This window comes from Falco cherrug, chromosome 4 (genome assembly GCF_023634085.1).
Source record: "Falco cherrug isolate bFalChe1 chromosome 4, bFalChe1.pri, whole genome shotgun sequence".
Classification (NCBI taxonomy): Eukaryota; Metazoa; Chordata; class Aves; order Falconiformes; family Falconidae; genus Falco; species Falco cherrug.
The window spans coordinates 34,929,331-34,950,710 of NC_073700.1; the positions used below are offsets into that span (position 1 = coordinate 34,929,331).

The 21,380-nt window shown below is 43.7% G+C and overlaps 1 protein-coding gene across 3 annotated transcripts in view; it reads right to left on the reverse strand.

The window, feature by feature from the left end:
• XYLT1 (xylosyltransferase 1) overlaps window positions 1–10,871 on the reverse strand; it is a 202,517-nt gene extending 191,646 nt beyond the window's left edge. The window contains exon 1 of one of the 3 annotated variants that reach the window (XM_055708619.1): window positions 10,535–10,871. In XM_055708619.1, the coding sequence (XP_055564594.1) occupies window positions 10,535–10,762 (228 nt within the window). In that variant the 5' untranslated portion in view covers window positions 10,763–10,871. The remainder of the gene's footprint in view (window positions 1–10,534) is intronic. The other 2 variants (XM_055708618.1, XM_055708620.1) reach the window with 2 other exon arrangements.
• Between the last annotated feature and the right edge of the window lie 10,509 nt (window positions 10,872–21,380).

Here is a 21,380-nt window from a genome sequence, read left to right on the forward strand (position 1 = left end):
TTCCCACTGCAGCTTCACACTGGGGGGCAGGCCATGGCCAGTGGTGGTTGCTTTTCTTAGATATCCCGGGGTGAGAAAAGTCTACTTCAAAAGAAACCAGACAGAAAAATACCACAGTCTGTAACTGGGGCTTGGGGGTGAGAAGGGGAAATCACTGTTTACGCTGTCTGGAAAATGAGCAAGTTTGAGACCATCTTTTTCTAATAAACAGTCATTAATCACTTACAGTCACTTAGCACAGGAGGTCATGCAGTGGCAGCCCTGCTAGTGTAAATGTTTAATACCGAATTAGATTAGAAAGGCTCAGGGAAGTGTCATCACAGCTAGAGCGCTACCTGCTAATGGAAACCTTCCTTTGGTTTCAGTGTTATCAGGGCCTGACCCAGGCTTTTGGAACAAGATGACACAGTCTTGCCATGAAGTCGCAGACACAGCAAACGCCACAGTGCTAACTACAGAAAGCCAGACAGCCACGAGCTTATTACACCACTTTACCACTGTAAAACACTATCACCTATTTTCATCATATCTCTGTTATTAGAGACACGAACACAGGGATGACAATCAGCCTGTAAGGCAGACTGTGCGGGAATCTCCGGCTCTTTCGTATGGGGAGCCACGCAGCGCATGGGCGCTGCCATGTACTGGCACATGACATGCCAGAAATACAGACACGGACGTCCTCATCCGTGTGCACATAGCTAAGAGAACAGTATTTGGATGGTTTTATGCGAATATTTCATAATCCTCCTCCTGCCACCCCCTACCCAGTCAGCAGCTCTGTCAGAGCCAACTACAGTTATAATTATCACCGTAATTATTATTTTAATTAGCACCAATGACTTATCAAAATATTGCGCTGAAGACTTGCACATCTTTTCTTGTAAGACTGCCAAAAAGCTCGTTCATTGCTGAGGTACCGCTCCATGTATGCTGCTAGCAGACGGCACCTCCAAGTTTCTATTTATGCAACTGAGTGACTAAACTCAATTCAAGTGAATGCCAAAGCATATGCAATTTGAGGCACAGTAGCTGTGCAAAGTATTATTATTATTCTCCTGGTATACACACACTAACAGCTTTGTTTACTACATTTATTCCTCTTCTGCTTGTTTGCTTGGTTTTTACACACTGTAGGCCAAGTCACTGAACTTAGACACCTTAAGGTAGCCAACTGAATCCGTTTTTACATATTTAAACATGTGTCAGTCATCCACAGAAAGTTTTAAGGGCATAAGCTATCCTGTAAGCATCTAAGTCAGTATAATTAGGTGCCTAGATTTATCCCCAGCTACCCAAATGTGGACCTCTGCAGGCAACAAGTTGCTATATTTCATCAGAGTATTTTTTCCTACCAGGTAACATTAGCTTGATAGTAGGTAATTTTTTCTTCACATGCTTGTTCAAGATGACCCCAATCCAGATGTCTGGTAACACTCATTTCTACGCAGAAGTCCAGTTTAAATTTTCATAATTAGCAAATGGCCATTTAGCTAGGTACAGCTCCAGGTATGCTGCCAGATTGAGGAAAAAGTTCCTCAGTTAAAAAGATAACTAATACTGGCAGCTGTGGGGCTCTTCATCAAGGGTGGCCAGTTGTCACCTCATTAAGTTTACAGATATAACATGTGACACAAGGACTCCACCTGCCTCTCAGATATGCAGTTGTATGTTTCTGAAGAAGCAAAAATTTTCATGGAGATATCATTTTTCAAGTTTGTCTGTCCATATCTTAAGTAAGGGTCAATGGGCCGGACATAGTTTCAAGGAACTGGTTTCACTTTAGTCAGTACAGCCACAACCTCCATCACTTTTTCTTTCAAAGATGACATTCTAATGGAACCACATGTCCTCCCAAATCAAAGAGTGCAATTACAAAGAACAAAGCTAACTACAAACAGGCTGAGTTTTAAGAACAAAAGACCTCTCAGAATTTCAGAGAGCATGAAATTCAAAACTCACTGTTAAGAAAAGTCAGCAAATAACATCAATTCTAAGAAAAATACTCAAGACTCCACCAGCATAACCAAAAAAGAAAGTATATCTGCAGGGCAAGCAAAGGCTGCAGTATGAAGTAAAAATGAGTGTCCATGACTCATTCAACCAAATCCAAGTTAAACTAAAGTTTGCAGTGTCATTCAGCTTTGTAGAATTGTTTTAAATAAGCATCCCACTTACACTCTAATAATATAACAGAACAGCAATAGAGCAGTAGCTTGGAAACAAAATACACGTGGGAAGCATTCAAGATCTGACCTCAGCGTCAACCACACACTAGTGTGAAATCTCTTAACTATCTTTTTTTACTAAACTGATATTCATTTATCATGAAGTTTAATTTCATTACCACAGAAAAAAGAAACCAATTATAGACTTGCTATAAATAATTCATCCCTTGGAGGAATCCTCTAATCATCTCTAAAAATAAAAGTCACGTGATTTAAGCGTCCTGCACTGACCTTTTTGGTTCGTCACATAAAAGAATGAACTCAGAAAGGTTACACCATATACAAGGTTAAGCAATGCTACATGTTGCTCAGTTTTTATATCCACACAATTAGAAAGTCTGGTCTCTTCACTTCTAGCTCATACTCAAACTCCGTAAAGCATTCGGTCCTGAATCTGATGTACAGCTTGGGAGTAACTCCATAGCGGGCACAGGTCCACAAGGCATCGAGACCATTTTCTGTTTCCAAGTGAAACCTAAAAATCTCCTTTACTTGCCTGAAAAGAGCTGGGTTGCCAATTTACAATACTAACCTCTTGTTGATTTCTTTCTTGATCCATCCATGCTAATCAACTCTTTGACTCATCCTATCCTTAGGCTGTATAGTGCCAATCACAGAAATTCTGACTGGTGAGTGGAAATCACCGAAGAAGAGTTTGTGGAAGTCCTGCGCTGAACAGGTCCCTGATGGTAGTAGCACTGCACAAGCTACACTCTTGGCTCTTCTTGGCTCTTTTTAGGTGCTAGTAGCTATACTTGCTATTCAGCCTGTAAGCTCTTCAAGGCAGGGACCTTTCCTCACATGTGTCTGTAAAGCTTCTAGTGCCCAGATGGTGCTATACAAATGAATAATAATTATATTTCCATGTAGACCATTATTGTGCATAACCTAAATTACTTTGATTGATCCAAGAGGAAATCATTTTCTCATTTTGAAATGAAAAGAGAGAGTAAAAATAATGATTACTTGTTTGACACTATTATTATAGCAATAATTACATTTGCAGGTCCAGAATCCTCAGCTGGTCTGTACTGACTTTAATGGAGCTATGCCAACGCATGGCAGCTGATAAGCTGGTCCCAGTCTTTGCTGAAGATCTCAAACTATTTCACAAGGACTGATTACTTCAAACCCACACCACTTCCATGAAAGATGGGAAAAGTTAATTAAGCATGCTTTGCATATTGGGGAAGAGAAACACCAGACCCGGCATGTGAAGGAACGGATTCCTTCAACGGCATGGCAGGTATCTGAGCATCACCACCACGGCACCCCTCCCTTGCAGGCGCAGGGGAGCAGGCTTTTGCAGAGGTTCAGACCTCAAGCAAGCTGTGTTGCCTTCCAGAAGCACTCACCCCTCTCCATTCATTAGAAAGCCTCAGACGGCCAGAATTTAGCACCCCAGTGTTTGTGAGATTCAGCCTGGGCTTAAGTGCTCAAAAGGGGACAGCTGTAATCAGCAGCACCAAACTGAAAGGGACAAATAAAGTTGGAAAAGTTGGAACCTGCCAGGGCTTGGCTCCTCTGGAGAGAAAAAAAAACCCAAACCCAAATCACACACACACCCCCCAATTATCAGAAAAAAAAAAAAAAGAGGGCTAGTCTAGACAGCCAATAACTGAAAACCCCAAAACTACCTGTTGCTTTTAGCTGTGTGGCTTTAAATGCTTTGCTACAAATGTCATGAGGTTACTGATGGGACAAGGCAACCAGGACTGTGAATTTCCCTGCTCCCACAGAGCACTCCCCTGTTCAAAACATACTCTGTGGCACAGCATCAAAGGCCTACCTTTACTTAAAAAATAAAAAAAATAAAGAGGGACCAATTCTGATTTTTAGACTCAAACACTTGAAAATGCTGCTCCTTATAAACTGCACTAACACAAGCAGTCACACACACCAGCACTGATGCACCCCTCAAGTATCCATGCAGGGATGCTCCTGCATCTGCTCAAATCAGACACCCCATCAGCCAAAATTTGAACAAAAAATACAGAACATTGTATCCCATTTAAAGAGTCACTGTAAAAGCTCCAGTGAAGTGCCAGACCCAATTTTAACACTGTAAAGAAAAATCAGGAAGTATTTGATTAAAATAATCCTTGAGCTTATATAATTGGACTGTTCCTACAAATGAAGTTCACCTCGTGCTTTCATTGTACCCCTCTCCCTTCACTAAGCATTAATAAGATGCTGTGTGATATATCGTGGACTTTCAATGCTGAAGTGAAAAAATATTTTGAAAAATATTTCTCAATACAGCTGGGATGTGGCAGGTAATGCGGGCCTTTTACACAAAAAGTACCCATTTTGCAATAGCTGACAAGAAGTAAATGGGATTTGTATGTCTCCTGTACAACAGCTGGTCTTCTCTTACTAAAAACCGAAAATGCTTCTATTTCAAAGGGAACATCTGCAAAATCCCATCATACATTAAAAGAATAAAAAAAGAGCACAACAAAAATACACCAGTGGCCTGAAAAAGACTTCCGATGGCATAACCAATTAACACACATCCATTTCATATAATACCTTCCCACATCCCCACTAAGAAGATGCTTAACGAGGTAACTGCTGCAGAAGTCCATCAATCTAATCTGGTTCTAATACTCTTCTTAAATAATGCATACATTAGTTCTCTGTTACTGAAAAGATTTGTTTGTTTTATTAACATGTGCCTTGTTAAGTGCTAAGACTTCGTAAAAATCGTTATGCAGCTTCTAGCTGCAGATGTATTGTCTCCTCCCTTTCCCATTACAAAATGATTAATTGTCTCCATTCTCCTTCTCAACTGTTATTAAAGCTGTACCGCAATGTGATTAAGCCTCTGTTAACAAGCAAAACTGTACTTAATGGTCAAATCAGTACTGTGGACCCATTCTCTAACAAATAGATCATTTTTGGCCACATATGAGCTTGATGCCATTAATTTTCTTCATGACCTAAGGTACCTTAACTAAGCTGTTTGACTGAGACCAGCAGGTGTACTAAAACGAGTGAGGACCCAGTTTCCAGAGCTTGATTCGCACTGGGCTGAAGTTGAACACACGAACTATTAGTTCCCATTAAGCTCCACTGCACCTTTCAGGTCTGGAAATTTTTCTGAAAACCTTTTTTCCCCTCGTTTCTTGTGTTCGGAGGTGAAATTACCAAGGCCACATGTCTACACCAACAAGCTACTTGGAGGGGAAGATGTTTAAGTAGGTACCATCTGGTTGTGTCATCACATATGGAAACCATACATTCACTGATACTAGCAAAAAGTATAAATTAGGGGTGAATTATTTTTTCTTGAAATTTGTTTTGTTTTCCAGAGTTTAACAGATTATTTTATGCTTAGGTGCAACACGGTAGAGTAAACTCCCAGTGACTACAGTGAATCTGTCCTGATTTCAGCTGGGACAGAGTCAATTTTCTTCTCAGTAGCTGGCACACCCATGTGTTTTGGGTTTAGTATGAGAATACTCATAACACACTAATGTTTTTACTTGTTGCTAAGTACCATTTATACTAAGTTAAGAATTTTTTAGGCCCTACCAGCAAGAAGGCTGAAGGGGTACAAGAAACTGGGTGAGGACACTGCCAGGACAGCTGACCTGAACTAGCCAAAGGGACATTCCATACCACAGAACATCATGCTCAGTATATAAGCTGGGGGGAGTTGGCTGGCAGAGGCCGATCACTGCTGGGAGACTGGCTGGGCATCAGTCAGCAGGTCGTGAGCAACTGTGTTGTGCACCACTTATCTTGGGTTTTTTTTTCCCCCCTTTCTCTTTGGATTTTACTCCTCCCTCCTTCTCTCTCCTTTTCATTACAATTTTTTTTATTTCAATTATTAAACTGTTCTTATCTCAACTCTCACATTTTACCATTTGCCTGATTCTCCTCCCCATCCTGCTGGGGCTGGGGGGAGTGAGTGAGCAGCTGCACAGTACGTAGTTGCCAGCTGGGGTTGAACCACAACACCCAGTTCCTTGCCCAAAGCAGAAGGTCTCTCCTTTGATGCCACCTTGCTACCACGCCAGCACAAAGCTATGCTTTAATGCAGGTGCTATACTGAAACCTGCATGCCATGCAGAAACTCACTTACATGCCTCCCACACAGCTAACGCACTGATGCTCAGCAGACGGTAAGTCCGAGTTGTGTATTTGTTTCTGACAAAACAGCACTGGGAATTCATCTGCAGAATCTCAACATTACAGGGGCAAACAGACTGCAAAAGAAAATTATTTCCAAACCTGAAAAAGCACCAAGCTTCTGCTTGATATGCAAAGTGAACTCCACACTGTTCTTACTTTGGAGAAGCATTTGGAAAAGGCGGGGGGGAAATATTTGATGGGTGGACTTTAGAGGAAGTGGAGTAAAGTTTCCTGGGGGTTTTTTTGCTGTATGACTCTCCTAGTTTTCTCCGACACCTTCCCTAGTTTCAGTAATCAACAGGTGTTACAGTTTAGGCACAGATCATAACTTTTGGATTCTTGCACCTTTAACCTGGTGGAGCACAGCATGCATCACTAGGAGGTGACAAGGAAGGAAAAAGGACAAGAAGGAACAAGCAAGAAGAAATATAACCTGCTTGAACACGTTCAGCTGACCAACACATGGAAAAGCAGCGGACCCAACCTCACTCCACGTTCCCAGGAGAGTATACTACATTTCCCACTACAGAAATGAAAACAAGGAAGGGCACTAGTGATCCTCAGGACTGTCCTCCCCAGCTTAACTTTTGCATGGAGTTAAAACAGATAATCCTCAGTGTCCCCAAATATACAACAGTTTATCTTCATTTTACAGTTCTGAACATTCTGAGCAATCGACAGTTATGCCTGGTTCCTTTGACAGCTTCATGCTGAAAGAAAAATGCCATTTCTTTAAACTGAATACACAAAATTTCAGACTAAAGGCTTTGATCCCACACCAGCAGGCAAGAGCTGTATTTCACTCAGCTGACACAGTAACAATGCACTGGCATTTTTGCTCTATGGCAAGACAGGCAGTAATGAAAACCCTGCAGTGCCACAAGGCACGAAGGAGCATTACATACCCACAGACATAGCCTTCAACGCCTAATTCCAAGGCTGGGGCCACAGCTGGGTAATGTTAGCGCATCACTACAACTGCCTCTCAGTGCAGTGCTGGACGTGAGCTCAGACCACAGCAGATGCTCTGCTGTCACATCCCTCTCATCACCAGCTGCCCTAAAAATGGGGATTTGCATTCCTTCTTTTCCCCTTTGGGCTCCCAACACACAACACCCACCAACAAGCCCCTTCCAACATCACTAAAAGGCTGCATTAAAAAAGCCTGAGACTAAACGGCATGCTTTTGGTATTTTCACAAAAAGCTGTTGCATGCTTTTCAAAGATAAAGACCCTTACATAAAAATCAACCCATTCTCGGAAGGTAGCTTAATTCTTCCATGCTCTTGATACTAGAGTTTTGCTGAATGAATAAAACTTGTGCAAAGGGTGCTGAGCAGCTGCAAAAATGGTTGCAAGTATCCACTGAAGTCGCTGCTAACGATACAGTTCATACTTCTTCAAAGATATCTATAAGCTGGTTTAATTAAACCAGCAACTGCAGGAAACTACTTGTGAGTAATGCAAACCCCAGATGTAGCTGGCCAGGGGACCCAGCACAGTAAGCATTTTCAGTTGCAAAATAGCTCAACTCAAAATTGCTTCTTCCTGCCAAGCTGGCAATTCGTATTCAATTATGCACAGGTACAGCGGCAACGTTTTTTGCTATGGTACCTTGTTATTTCATTTTCCAAATGAAATTGCTTATTACACATATCTGACAGCATTTAATAAAAATCTAAATACCTCTTAAACACCTAGTTCAAAGGATTATGCTTCTTTTCACACAGACGCAAATTACCAAAACCTCACACAACTTAGGCCCAGCTCAGTAAAGTAAAATCATTTCAGTCTTGTACACAGAGACAAAATAAAAACAAGGTAAATAAAACACTGTACATGGCAACTTTCAGACATAGGTTTGAGAAGCACAATCTTCTGTGCTGTGTCCAAAATCTTCCCCAACTGTTGCAAAACAATACACAAACCATGGAAAACTTGGATAATAACTTTGCTTGGGCATTACATAAATTGCCTTGTAAGGTGGAAACAAAGCATTATAAAACATTAAAAAAAAAACTTCTTCTTGTACAGCAATTCCATATTGTGTAATTCCATTAACCAGATATTTTCCTCATGAACCGAGTCTGAAATCAAAACTAGGTTTGCCTCAGAGATGGGCAACATTGGTAGGGTTGGATAAATCATCATTTGCATGTCGGCAGTGCCTGTGAGCTTCACCTACCAATTTAAGCAAGCTGTCAGGTTGTTAAGGCAGAAGTCTGCACAAATCCCATTTCCCTATCATTTTTCCACCAAGCACACATTTTAATCAGTAGGCGGATGCTTAAGCATAGGGTTTTGTATTCCGACAAAGTAATTTTAAGGATGGTGGCCACTTCCCTGTGTGTAGGTTAAGCAAAGCCACAAGTACAATAAAGTCACCTTGAAGAAGCATTGCCAAATCATCTTTTGACAAAGCACTTTGTCAAGCACGCTGCCACTTGTCTGGAGCGTTGTTGGTTCGTTTTTCTAATACTGAAGTCAGACATTGCAGGACAGCCTAGCATGATCCATACTAGCCTTTTAGATAGCGAAGGGAAAATAGGTACACTCAGCATGTATTTTAAAACATGTTTTCCATTTGGAACCCCAGTGCTCCATCTTTAGGTCTTTGATCAAATCTGTACGCACAAAGGCATGATTCATTACTGCCAGCATCAAAATAATCATGTTGTACACCTGCATGTCACCAGCACAGAAACAATTAGCTCTCGGCCCCAAACTCAGTGTTCGTCCTGACGCACCGGGTGCAAACCAGACGCGGTGCCAGGACGTTTGTAGGACAATTGCTAACACTACTCGTTCTGACAGCTGCCCCGGAGCCCAGAGAAAAAGGCTTATTTCCTAGAAAGCCTGGTGAGCTGGGAAGCAGGGCTGGAGCCCCAGGTGCAGCCTGCCCCCTCCCGGCCCCCCTTGTCTGCCTGGGTACCAGCACCCACCGACCTTCCACAACCCATGCTGGAGAGACCATGAAGGAGAAAAGCTGGAGAAGAATGAAAGACAAAAGAATAAAAGACTAGACAGACAAAGAGGCAGAGGGCAGAGTGCTTGAGGAGAAACAGCAGAGCCTGAACAGTTACATTGATGTACACAGCACGTACCAAGATAAGAGTACATGTAGAGAGGAAAACTGAACTCAGTAAGCAAGAATTTTGATTTTCACACACAGAAAGCACAGCGGGATCTGGACACACTGAATGGGTACGTAAGTACCTTTCAGAAAAGTTGTCCCAAACGTTAGTGTCAGAGCCCTCATGTGCTTGGGGCATGGTTCTCTGCAGCCCTTCTGTGGCCAGTAAACACCCACAGTCATTTATGAGGACAAGTCATCTCTGAGCCCCCTGCTCTTGCTTTCAAGATGTAAACAGAAATACAGAAGCAGACAGAAATATGCATGCCGACTTTAAACAGCAACACTCATTTAACACAAGCCTACTCCTAAAAGAATTGAATTAAAACTACAACTCTTGAGCTGAAGAACTGTACATACCGGCGGTACACACCAATGCGTATTTCTGAGGTTTGCATTAATTGATCAAGAACGCCGTTCGTTTGATTTTTCACGCACCTATCCAAAAATTCAGAAATGCCACCGGCAACAGGGCCAGCTTTGCAACCCCTTGCGGCTCCAGGCCTGAGCCTTTTAAATGAAAACTGAGGAGTTTGCAAAAGAATTTGGTAAGAGGCACGGAGAGGGCACCGTTTCAGTATCCTTGAGTTTTTAGCGTTTAATAAAATGATTGCATTAGATTTCATTGCCTGTCACTTACTGGGCCTGTTCGAGCTGTGCAATAAAGAATAGCGCCTGTGCGGTTCTCAGGTGGAAAAAATAAAGTAACAGTAAAATAAGCCCTGGGGGACACACGGGGCAGGCGGCTCCCCGCGAAGTTGCGATGCCGACACGGCGGCGGGCAAGTGCCGGGAGCAGCGGGGAGCGGAGAGGCCCCGGCGCTGCAGCCGCGGCCCCTCTGCCCTTGGCCGGGGGCAGGAGCCCACGCGGCGGGACCGGGCGGCACCTGCGCGGCGGCGTAGGGGACACGGCAGCCCCGGGCCACCGCGCCTCGCCCGCCCCCAGGCCCCCGCGCCCGTCGGGCAGCCCCCTCGGCAGCAGCGCGGAGAAACACGGGGAGACGCGACCGCCGCCCCTCCCGCCCCCCGCATACCATCGCCTTGCCGTGCGGGGCGGCGGGTCCGCGGCGCTGCGGGTGCGCCCGCTGATCTCCGCCGCGGTCTCGCTTCCCGCGGCCGGCGCCGCCGCGCTGCTCCTCGCCGGCGTCGAGGGAGGTGAAATTCCAGACGAGGAGGGTCTGCAGGAGCAGCACGGTGAGCGCCGCCACCAGCGCCGAGCGGGAGCGCCGCGCCAGCCGCCGGGCGCACGGAGCGGCCACCATCTTCGCTGCTGCTGCTGCTGCTGCCGCCGCCGCGCTCCCGAGAGCCGCCGCATCCGCCGCGGCGCGGAGTTTTCAGCCGGGCAGGGCCAGACGTCAGCAGGAGGAGGGCGGGGGTGGGCAGGGACGGGCGGGCGGAGGAGGAGGTGTGCGCGGCGCGTGGGGCCGGGGAAGCCGGCGGGGAGCCCTGGCGGCGCGGCAGCCCGCGGCCGGGCCAGCCCGGGGCGAGGGGTGGGGTCGGCGGAGGAAGAGGAAGGAGGAGAGGGAGGGTGGGCTGGGGCGGAGGAGGGGGGGCGGCGGCGGGGCTGCTAGTGCTGCTGCTGCCGCTGCTGCCGCCGCCGGCGGGCGGGCGGGCGGGCGAGCCCCGGCCCTTGCGTGAGGGGAAGGGGCCGGGGCGGGGCGGCCCCGCGCCTCGCGGGGGGCGGGAAGGCGGGAGCGGTGACTGCCACCCCCTGAGGGAGCGCGGCCGCGCGGGAGCCGGCGGGCGGCAGGCGCGAGGCGGGCGGCGGCACCTTGGCGGGCTGGCGCGCGGGCTGCGCTTCCCGCCAGGTGCCGCCTCGCGCCCGCTCCCGCCCTGGGGCGCCGTGCCGCCCGCCCATCTCTTTTCTGTATTTCTCTCCCCGCCTGGCCGCCGCCGCCCCAGCGGGGCTTCTCCCGCCCCCGCCGGCCGCGCTAAAAATGGCCGCAGCGCCCCGGCGGCGCGGCTCGCGCTCCCTCACGGAAGGAGCAGCCGCCGCTCGCTGCGGCTCCCCGCGTGCGTGCGCGTGCCGCTGCCGCCCCGCCCCCGGCTCGGCGAGGCCGCCCCCCCCCAGCACGCCCCGCAAGGGGCGCCGCCCGGCAGCCGCCCCCGCACGACCGAGCGCGAGGCGTTGCACGGGCAGAAGTGGTCCGGACCCCCAGGGCGGGATCCCTTCCCCGGGCAAAGGGCTGCGGGCAGCGGGCAGCGCTCGGCCTCAGCAGGGCGCGGCCGCGAGCAAGGCCAACACCTCCGCGGCCCTGCGGGCTGGCGGGCACAGGCGCCAGGTGACTGCAATTAAGTGCCCCGTGTCTCAAAAAGCGTACGTAAGGGATGCCATCAGCTGCCTTTTTCTCCCGTAGCGGTATTGCCTTTCTAATCTGAAAGATCTCATTATCTGATTATAGTAGTGAAGTTGGGAGTTGTTTTTTTTAATCTGCCTGCACAGTGTCTCTTTTTGTAAGCCTAATTCCACTTTACAAACCAAAGGTGAAAAATAGTATCTTCTGATAAGGACAGTTGCTTTTTCTAAATGATAGCCAAGTAAGATCTGCACAGACCAGCAGGGTTTTGTTTGCGTTGGAAGTGCTTTGGTTTCTGATCTGAAGAACAATGAAATACATAGTAAGATTCAGAAGCATCCTTTTAAAAAAAGAATATTCTTCACAATCCAGTGAGGCCACAAGTAAAATTGCATGGGAGGTGTCTTTTGTGGCAATGTTACAGAAGCAGATGAAGCAATCAGCAGGTTAGTGGTAAAAAGCACTGCACCAGTACGTAGCTTTACAGAGGTGTGCGTGATCGGACAAACAGGCTTCCTCATATTACAACTAATTTTTAGTAATAATCTCATGATCTGATGGAAGAATCCACTTTAAAAATAAATCAACTGTTGTTCCTAACACATGAATTTTGAGTCTCCAGTGAGAAATTGTATCCTCAAGAAAACAAGCAAGGCATTGTCCCATGCATGGCGGTTCCTGGGCTCTTTGGTCCTGTACTGTCCTCTGATGTTGCACACTCACTTCATAGTGACTCTGTCCCAGTGTAAAACCATCAGCACACTGCAGTTACTCTTCACTTATAGTGAGATCTGAATTGGGCCCAAATACCCACAGGCAGTTTCAAAAAGGGTGGCGGTCAGAGGATCACTGACTTCAAGGTGCCTCTAAAGAAAGATCAAAATACATCGCTGGTAACCTCCAGGAAAACCAGAACAGGAAGTCTTCCTTCTGTGTGAAGGCTTAGCATCATCTGCCTGACCTTCCGTTCATGCCATGGCAGAGCGTCCATTTTTGCCATCTGTGGTGACGGCAAGTGCTCCTCACGGACAGAGAGCCCGCAGTAACAGATTTCAGCAGTGCCAGACTTCTGCACCAGTTGCACACGCATCAGATTTGCTGGTCACACAGCACAGGGAAGTAAGCCGTTTGAACCAAAAAATGACAAAGATTCAAAGTGCTCTTGAATATTCTGACAGAGTCTGCACAGCTCAGGAAGTGGATGGATAATTTTTATTCCAAATCATCAAATAATTGGGCATTATAAATTCACTCCAGCAAATCTGCTGACAAATACTAGATAAAAGTGTCTTCCATTTGGGATTAAGCTCCGCCCTCTGCAAAGGAAGTTGTGGTCTTAGCATGTGGTGGCCCCGTGCAGCCTTCCCTCGGGCTTTTAAAGGACACGAGGTGCTCAAGGAGCCAGAAAGAGCAAATTTGGACAGATCATCAAGAGCTCTGAAGAGCCATGGATCTCAGGGCCCGATTCTCACCCTGCGTACCTTATTGTGAAATGGGAGACACGTTCAAATGGGTGCCCTGAAACGGCTAAAAGCAACATTCAAGCCAGGCAGTGTTTTAGCACAGGGTAACACTGCTCTCTATAACAGGAGCACAGTGGTAGTTATGACCAAATCGTGATCCGTGTTCCTTAAAATTTTTATGACCCATTGGAAAACTTCCTCCAGATTTTCAGGGGTAATTTTTATACTGGAAAATGTCTGTGGATTTTCCTAATCTCTGTATATAATTACTGTGACTGATAAGGCAGTGAGGAACAGCAATGCATGCTCAGTCTCACATGTGTCCTACTGAAAGCACGTCTGGAGAGAAGGTTTGTTTCCAAACCACAGTAATTTATAGGCCATAATGATCTGAGTCTTCAGTGTAAAGTCAGCCCTGCATATGGGTGGGAGCCTCAGCACGAGACACTTCTGCACTGAGTGAAAAAGCAGAGCGGAGAGAGGAGCAGGCTTCCTCTCTGACAACATCCTCCTTTCCCTGTATTTATAGAGATTATGTAAAATCTGGAAAGGGGGTCCTTTCCAAAGGAAAGTAGGTATGGCATTCATTTTTAAAACTGTGTTATGACCAATGACCACTAACTGCTCAAAACATCCTTCTTCTGTTCCTAAAGAAAATGGCCAAATAGAAGTAAGGAGGAAGATAATTTAACTGATTATTTTTTCCTGTGCAGATTCAAACTGGAAAGCAAAAAGGGCAAGGCTTAGCTTCTTGAGAATTTGAAGATGGGGAAAAAAAGAAATCTGAAAAACAGAACCATACAAATCCTAAGAACAAACTAAATTCAGAAATTACATAAAAATTAAAACCATAAAATGGAATCTTCTTACTATCACGTTCATATATAATGGCAGCTCAAGTGAGCTATGTTGCATCAAAAAGTATGTAATTCGGTTACACAGAGGACATTTGAGAGAGTTATCACTCTGAAAATTCCTGATGTTGCCCATGTTATGTGAGACTATTAGTATCTAGCAGAAAGTATAGAAGAGAGAAAACAGGTTTGATTCTTCATAGACAAATATTATCATATTTGTTATTATAATAACAATATTAACTGTCAAAGAGATGGTGTTTTAAGCAAGGATAACTAATATGAGACTTGGTTGATTTGCCCTAAAATCCTAATAGATAATTAGCTTAAATATTTTTTACCTCCGCATAGGTATAGTAAATTTAGCCTGGGTGTGTTTGGGAGGAGGTGGGTTATCAATCTTGGCTATTTAGAATGATGTAAAAAAAGACTCTATTCCAGCAAAATTTTAACTCTGATCTACTTCACTATATTCACCTATCCTGTTACAAAAATACATTTCCTCCTCCTTACAATGTAGATACAATCTAAAATTGCATCAAGTAACCAGACTTTGTACAAAGAAATAAGTGAAGTTGAGAGCAACATTAATAAGCAGTATCCTTTTCTCTACTTTGAAGAGCTTATGGTCCATCTGCTGAACAAACACTACAGGCTTATCTGAACTCCAACTCACAGGCTGACTCATAGGCGGTTTAGAAGCACAGTCTGTAATCAGTGAAAGACTTAAGTTATTTAAGAGTGAAGATTTGCATTTTTCTTAAAAACAGTCATGTTCCTACCACATCAAAAATTAGATTTCAGATACATGTTATCGGCGTGAAGGGGGAAAAGGCATATGTGGGAACAAACTGATTTGTTTAAGGATTGGTATCTCTAATATACTCAATCTTAAAATTGTGAAGAATCCAGAACAATTAGCAAATCTGTGTATATTCTTACGATTTCAAAAAAACAATAGCACCTAAGGAATGCACCTCAGGAATACAAAAGATTGAAAACAGGCCACGAGCATGAGCAGTGTTTTGTGAGTAATCCACAGCAGCAGTAGAGGTTTCTTCTGGAAGTTTGGGCTTGTCCCCAGAAGTGGCATTTTTTTTTTTTTTTTCTTTTCCTTCTGTCATTAGCCAGAAAAACATACCACCCCTAATCACCTTCACAAAGCATTGTGCATATGGAGGACCCAGACCTTTTCCCCAGGAGGCTGGCCCAGTCTGACTGGCCAAATCTGAAAGAGCAAAACAGGGTAGGGAATTATGCTGAGAATTTAACCATGTCAGACTACAGTTCAGTGTCTGCTCTGCAACAAGTTCCCAACTCAACTGTTTTTTGTTTTTAAACACTGGTGAATTGCTATACTTTAAAGGTATGGAAAATGTATCGTGATAGCTTTGGAACCACAGCGTCATCATTAACTTATGCCATATTCTCCAATTCAGTCACTTTATGGTTTACACATACATTCTTCACCACTCAGGTATACTGTACCACAAATTCTCACTATTCCATCTCTTCTTTTCATAAACAAACGCAACCCCAAGATTCCTTGCTACATACTTATTTTACATCTAGCTATTCTCCAAGTCATTTTTAAAAGCCAGGTTCATTCTTAGCAGGCATTGGCAAAACTATAGTCAATGGAGATGTGACCATTGTGTGCAAGAAATGCCTTTAAACCACCTTTCTGGTGGTTTTGTAAAACGTGAGATTGCAGCAAGCCATTCTTAATCCACTCTTTGTTCCATTTTGCCACTTAATAGTTTGCAACCACAAACTCTGGTGTCAATGTATATGCAAAAGCTAAATTTTTAACACCATTTCATTCTGGTAACAGTATCCATAAATTAGCAACAGAAATAATTCTTATTTTTCACTTCTGGGTCAGTATAGTCAGTATATTTCTATGTTAAATTTATATAAAATAAATAGTATGTACGTGGAATTTACATTACATCTTCCTTCTGAGAGATAAATTTAGTTCAGGACCTTGGCATATGCTCCACTTCAGGAAGTGAAGGAAAATGGAAGAATTATTCCCTTCACCATCACATTAAGGCATCCCTTTTTAATCTCATAGCATATATAAACTTATACATGACATTTCCCCTCATTGGTAGTAAGTGTACTTTATATACAGCCCTCAGTATTGTGACAGCTTTTTCTTTCAGCCAGTGGTTGAGGATAATCGCGGAAGGATTTCCCATCTGTTCTTGCCATCCGGCATTCTGTCTTCAGTAAGGAGATAACTGCAGTTCACAGCTTCCTGCAGTTCTTTTTTCTGATGTTCTCTCATTAACTAAAAATTGTATTATTATCCTTCTGAGTTACTAAGTTGGAAAGTCTGGAAGACTCATGAAGGTGACCTACTTTGGATTATCTAAATTAGAGCCAGCTACTGACTGTTGCAAATAGCAGTTTGTTTAGATGCAGAAGGAACTGGATTCTTTGGCTTGGGCTTTCATTCTGGGTTTTGCTTTTGCTTCACACACCCCTTTTCCTCTTTCCACTTGATAGAAAAAAGACAGGTGGTACCTATAAAAGGAAAATCAAAGGGGACAAGAAGAAAAAAAACAAGCTTTTTTTCACAAAGAGTGACACTGTAGATTGTGTTTGCATGAGCAGCCAGTTTTTCAAAATACCAACAGAGCAGTTATTAGACAACACTTATTACAACAACATATAAATGCCAAGTATATGTAAAGATTTTTTCCTCTAGTCACCTGCAACATTTTCCATGCGTCTAAACTTTAAGACATCACTACTGTTTGCTGCAGAAACAATAATTAGAAAGGAAACAAGTTTTTTAAAGAGGATTTCAATACTCTTTCATTTATCCTAACACTGAAAAATACAGTATATTAAAGACAAAGTTTTGTTCTTAACCTTCTGATACTACACAAGTTCATTGGTATGAAAGCTTGCTATAAAGAATATCAAAGCTTGCTATAAAGAATATCTAACAAAACAGCGTAGCTGTTCTTCATAAACTGGGCCATTTTGTGGTAACTGATTTAATACAACTTTTTATGCCAAGGAAAATTGCTTATGATATTATATCAAACCCAGTACTGGAAGCTTCAGCGGACCGTTTGCCTGCCCCTGATTCAATCATGTCCCTTGACCACACTGGGTAGTCCCACAGAAGACAGCATGTTAGGTGGAACTGGTACTGTACGCCCATGTGTGACAGTGAAATTTTGCTGAACTTTTCCATAAATTCTCCAAACCCTTGGACCAAGTTGCCCAGTGGAGAGGGGAGGTGTGGTCATGCTGTTTCCCCCTGGGAGAGAGGGACAGAACAGGTAGCCTGCAGCAGTTCCTAGCAGCCGAGTCAGCTAAGAAGTGTTTCAGCTTACCTCTGAAATTGGTCTGTCAACACCACAGGCTTATCAAGGATATTATAAACCAAAGACAATTATACACATGTAAGCAAACAAGGTTGATAACTATCATTAATCCTTCTGTATTTAGATAGGCATTAACAACAGCGGGTACAAAAGCCTGCCTGGCTATCATTTAGATGCTACAAGAAAAGGAAGTATTCAGACAAGTTATCTGATGTGCCTTAAAAGAAATAGAGTTTTTGGAGGAGTAAGGTATCAGTCCATGGAGAGCAAAGATGACTGCATTGTACACTACACGAGATTTTAACAGGTTTTGAATTTGTAGAACTGGTAACACATTGTAAACACTTGCTATTGAATCAGGGAAGATTTTGGTAAAGGCGATTTCTCTTTTACAGTCTTTAAGAATTAGTCTCATTTTCAATGGTTCAAGCACCACCTTTTGTCTATGCCCCAGATCTTCCATCACAATGAAAAGAACTCCATAAATAGGACCAAAAGATGCAAGGTTTGTTGAGAATCTAGCAAACATACTCCTCTAGGGAACAAGTTCCCATCTTTCAAAGACAAGGTGGGTTCTGGAAGCCCTAAGGAGACTGAGGAGCCAGAGGAAAATCCTCATGAGCTCGCTAGCTAACGGCAGTTTTGCAGTAGCAGACAGCAAAAGCATCTTGAAATGCTCTTCTCCATCTGTATGGGTTTGGACTCATAATGATTTCTGCTTTGATGAACTTAAGGACTGGGAGGAAAAAGAGCTGGTAAACCAATCCGTCCACATCAGCAGTGTCATACAAAACATATCAGCTGCCCGTGATTTCCAGAGCCATGCTGCTGACCATGCCTAAACAATAGCTACTATGCACTTGCACACACATGTAATCAGTGGTTTGTCTGCTGGTTTGCATGCCTGCAGCTGCACTAATTATGTACATGGGGAGATGGCCAAGTTACACCACAGTACAGCACACGCTGTTGTAACCACCTTAAGGAAAAGGTGTGGTTTGGTGCCCATCATCATGGCTCCATCAGTTTTGAGAACTGGCATTTATCTCACATCAAGAGCACTGTAGACATGCTGACTCTTCAGCAAAGGCCACTGGGGGTAGTGGCTTGCCTCCCCTCTGTGGTCTCACTGCGGGAGAGCACACATGAGGCACCAAGTCCTGCTGCTTCTGCTTCCTTCAGGTCTGCCTCCTAAGACAGAGACACTTATAACTGCAGTTCTACCTTTTAGATAGTACAGGTTCTTGCCATGACAACTCAGTGCTGAAATTACTGGTTCCTTCCACCCATCTTATTATTAAGTTGTGGGTATGGCATGTCTGACAACTTGTTTGCCTAGGGAACATTCTGCTCAGCAAGGCCAAGAGGCGTTTGCTGCTGTTCTGATAACTGTTTGGATAACTGTTCTGGCAGTGACGTGAAGTCCAGGAGACATCCACTTCTCATGTAAGAACTCAGATAACACACTCCCCCCCCGCAACACACTGTAGGTACACAATGCATATGCTATATTGCAGAATCACTCAAATATCTGAATGTATGAGCAAATTTCAGGCATGTACCTGTATAGGCATTTTTGAATAGACAGATAGATGCCATGGGTAAACACCTTAGCTCACAGAATACGGATTAGGGGTTGGAACTTAAATTACAATAGTTTGCCCCAGGAGTGACATTAGTAAGTGTTACTTCTCTTGTAAAGGCAGAGATTTATAGAAGAAACTAAATATTATTCAGTGAAAGGGAAAATAAGTAAGTAGACCCTACAGTGATTACACTGTGCTTGTAAAACAATTCAAATATACTCCCATTGTCTCTAAGTCTTTGACACTAAATTACAGTATAGAATAAATTCTTCAGGAAGTTCATATAGCAAGTTACTTTATATAATGTGCAAGCCACCTTTAAGATCAAACAAAATGTTAAGTTTTGGTGAATTTTAATTCTGAACCATGTAGTAAATTCTGACAATGCATAAATGATCCAATTCAATACAATCTACGTTCTCAGCAAAGTGACTTTTGCAATATGTGGTGCTCTTTTGCCCTAGAGTGGCTTCTAATACGTAGCTGCAATTTTGCGTTAATAGTGGGATACACCCTTCTTGATGATTAGCCAGAGCAAAATTTTGCATTAGGCTTTTACTTTCCTGGAGAACTATTACAATAAAATATTTCAGATCTTTTATGACCTGAATAAGCACCTGGAAATTCCTAAAAATTCAAAGACTTAGGTCTCAACCCAAAAAAGCACATAATGACATGTATGATCCCATCAAATCTGGTGACATCTGCAAGAGCTTCAAATAAAGCATGTACTTATGAGCTTTGCTGAGTTGAGGCCTTATGGAATGATCCTATGCAAATCAGTTTTAAAATATTCAGAAACTAACTTGGCTTGAACTTGAATGTAACCGCTGATCAACAGTGATTTCTTAGGCTTTTTTTTTTTTTTTTCTTTAAATGTATTTGTGAAATAATTGTATGGGTTAAGTTGTTCTCCCACCTGCATATGCAGAAACATTTTTCAGGTTGCTGTTCACTAGCAGGTGTGAGGTGTTTTTTTCCTGAAAATTCATATGCACACGTTACTGTCTCTGGATGAGCTTTGCCAGTGGCTGAATGAGGAAACAAACTGCCCAGCTCAACAAAAGCTTATCCAGTTTATCTGAAGAGAGATCCATTTCTCCTCCATTGTAGACCTACGAAAGAAAACCTCAGAGGAGCAGAGGATGGAGGCTGGGGTCAGCATGCCTGTTTCTCCATGCTTAGCAGTGGCCTGCTAAGCTTTTGCTTAGGAAATGAGCTTCTATACTTTGCTTGGCTAACAGTAAATGTTTTCACATTTCATGAGAGGTATATTTATATCCAAGTCCCATGGTGACATCCAGACTGAGAGTCAGTCTACTTCATAGTCAGATCACGCAGAGAAAATGTTCTGGAAATGTTCTGATTCGGTATGCAGGCAGGTCCACAGCACAGTCATGATCCTAAATCTGTTCTCCAGCATCGTTGCTGCTCCAGGAAGCAGGATATAGCCAACTCTTCACACAGATTTTATACATGCATGTGCAAGCCTGTTTGGTTTAACATATAGCCCTATATTTATTTGTAAAACTACTGCTAGAACATCATTGCAAATACATTCATCAAAAAAAAAAGTCAGTTGCAGCTGGCTGGTAGCATAGGTTGATTGCATTTCATAGCCTTAATCTCTTCACCTCACTTTGCACACAACTGCCATCATCACAATTATCTGTTTGCAACCTCGGAGTGAACGCCAAAGATGAAGCTGGAGTCTAACCCATCTCCCTGTGGAAGGAGCCTCTTCAAGTCAGTCTTTCCAAGTCACTGGGTTAAGGGCAGAGGCAAAACCAGACTTTTTCACCAGTTTTAGTACATAAATTTTCTATGACTAAACAGAGGGATTTTTTTGATGTACTGTCAATCTAACATCTGTTCTCTAAGCATTAAAACAGGAGCAAAAAGCCAGGGTACATACATTTATTAATGATCAATTACTGTTTATAAAACACATTTAAGTGAATAAGGTAACTTGCTTGTTAGCCAGCAGAGAGGCTCTAGGTTTCTTCTCAATGAGTTATACACAAGTAGATATCACACTTGTACTACTTCTTCAACCCCAGCCCTCCAGATTTACACAGCTGTTGAGACTGTAGCTGACCTTGTACAACACAAATTTCTCCAATGGCCATATTCTTGCCTGGAAACCGAACCCAGAAATTTGGTAGCTTGTTTTGCTAGATGAGTTATGCTCAAACAGATTCTTATCTCAGACTTGGATTTACCTGAGTACAGATGGAAAATGCAAATAGGATCTGTAACGTTTATTTTTAAGTCCCATATTGTGAAGGAGGAGGCATGCATTAGTCTCTCCTTTGTGCTGCACATAATTGGCA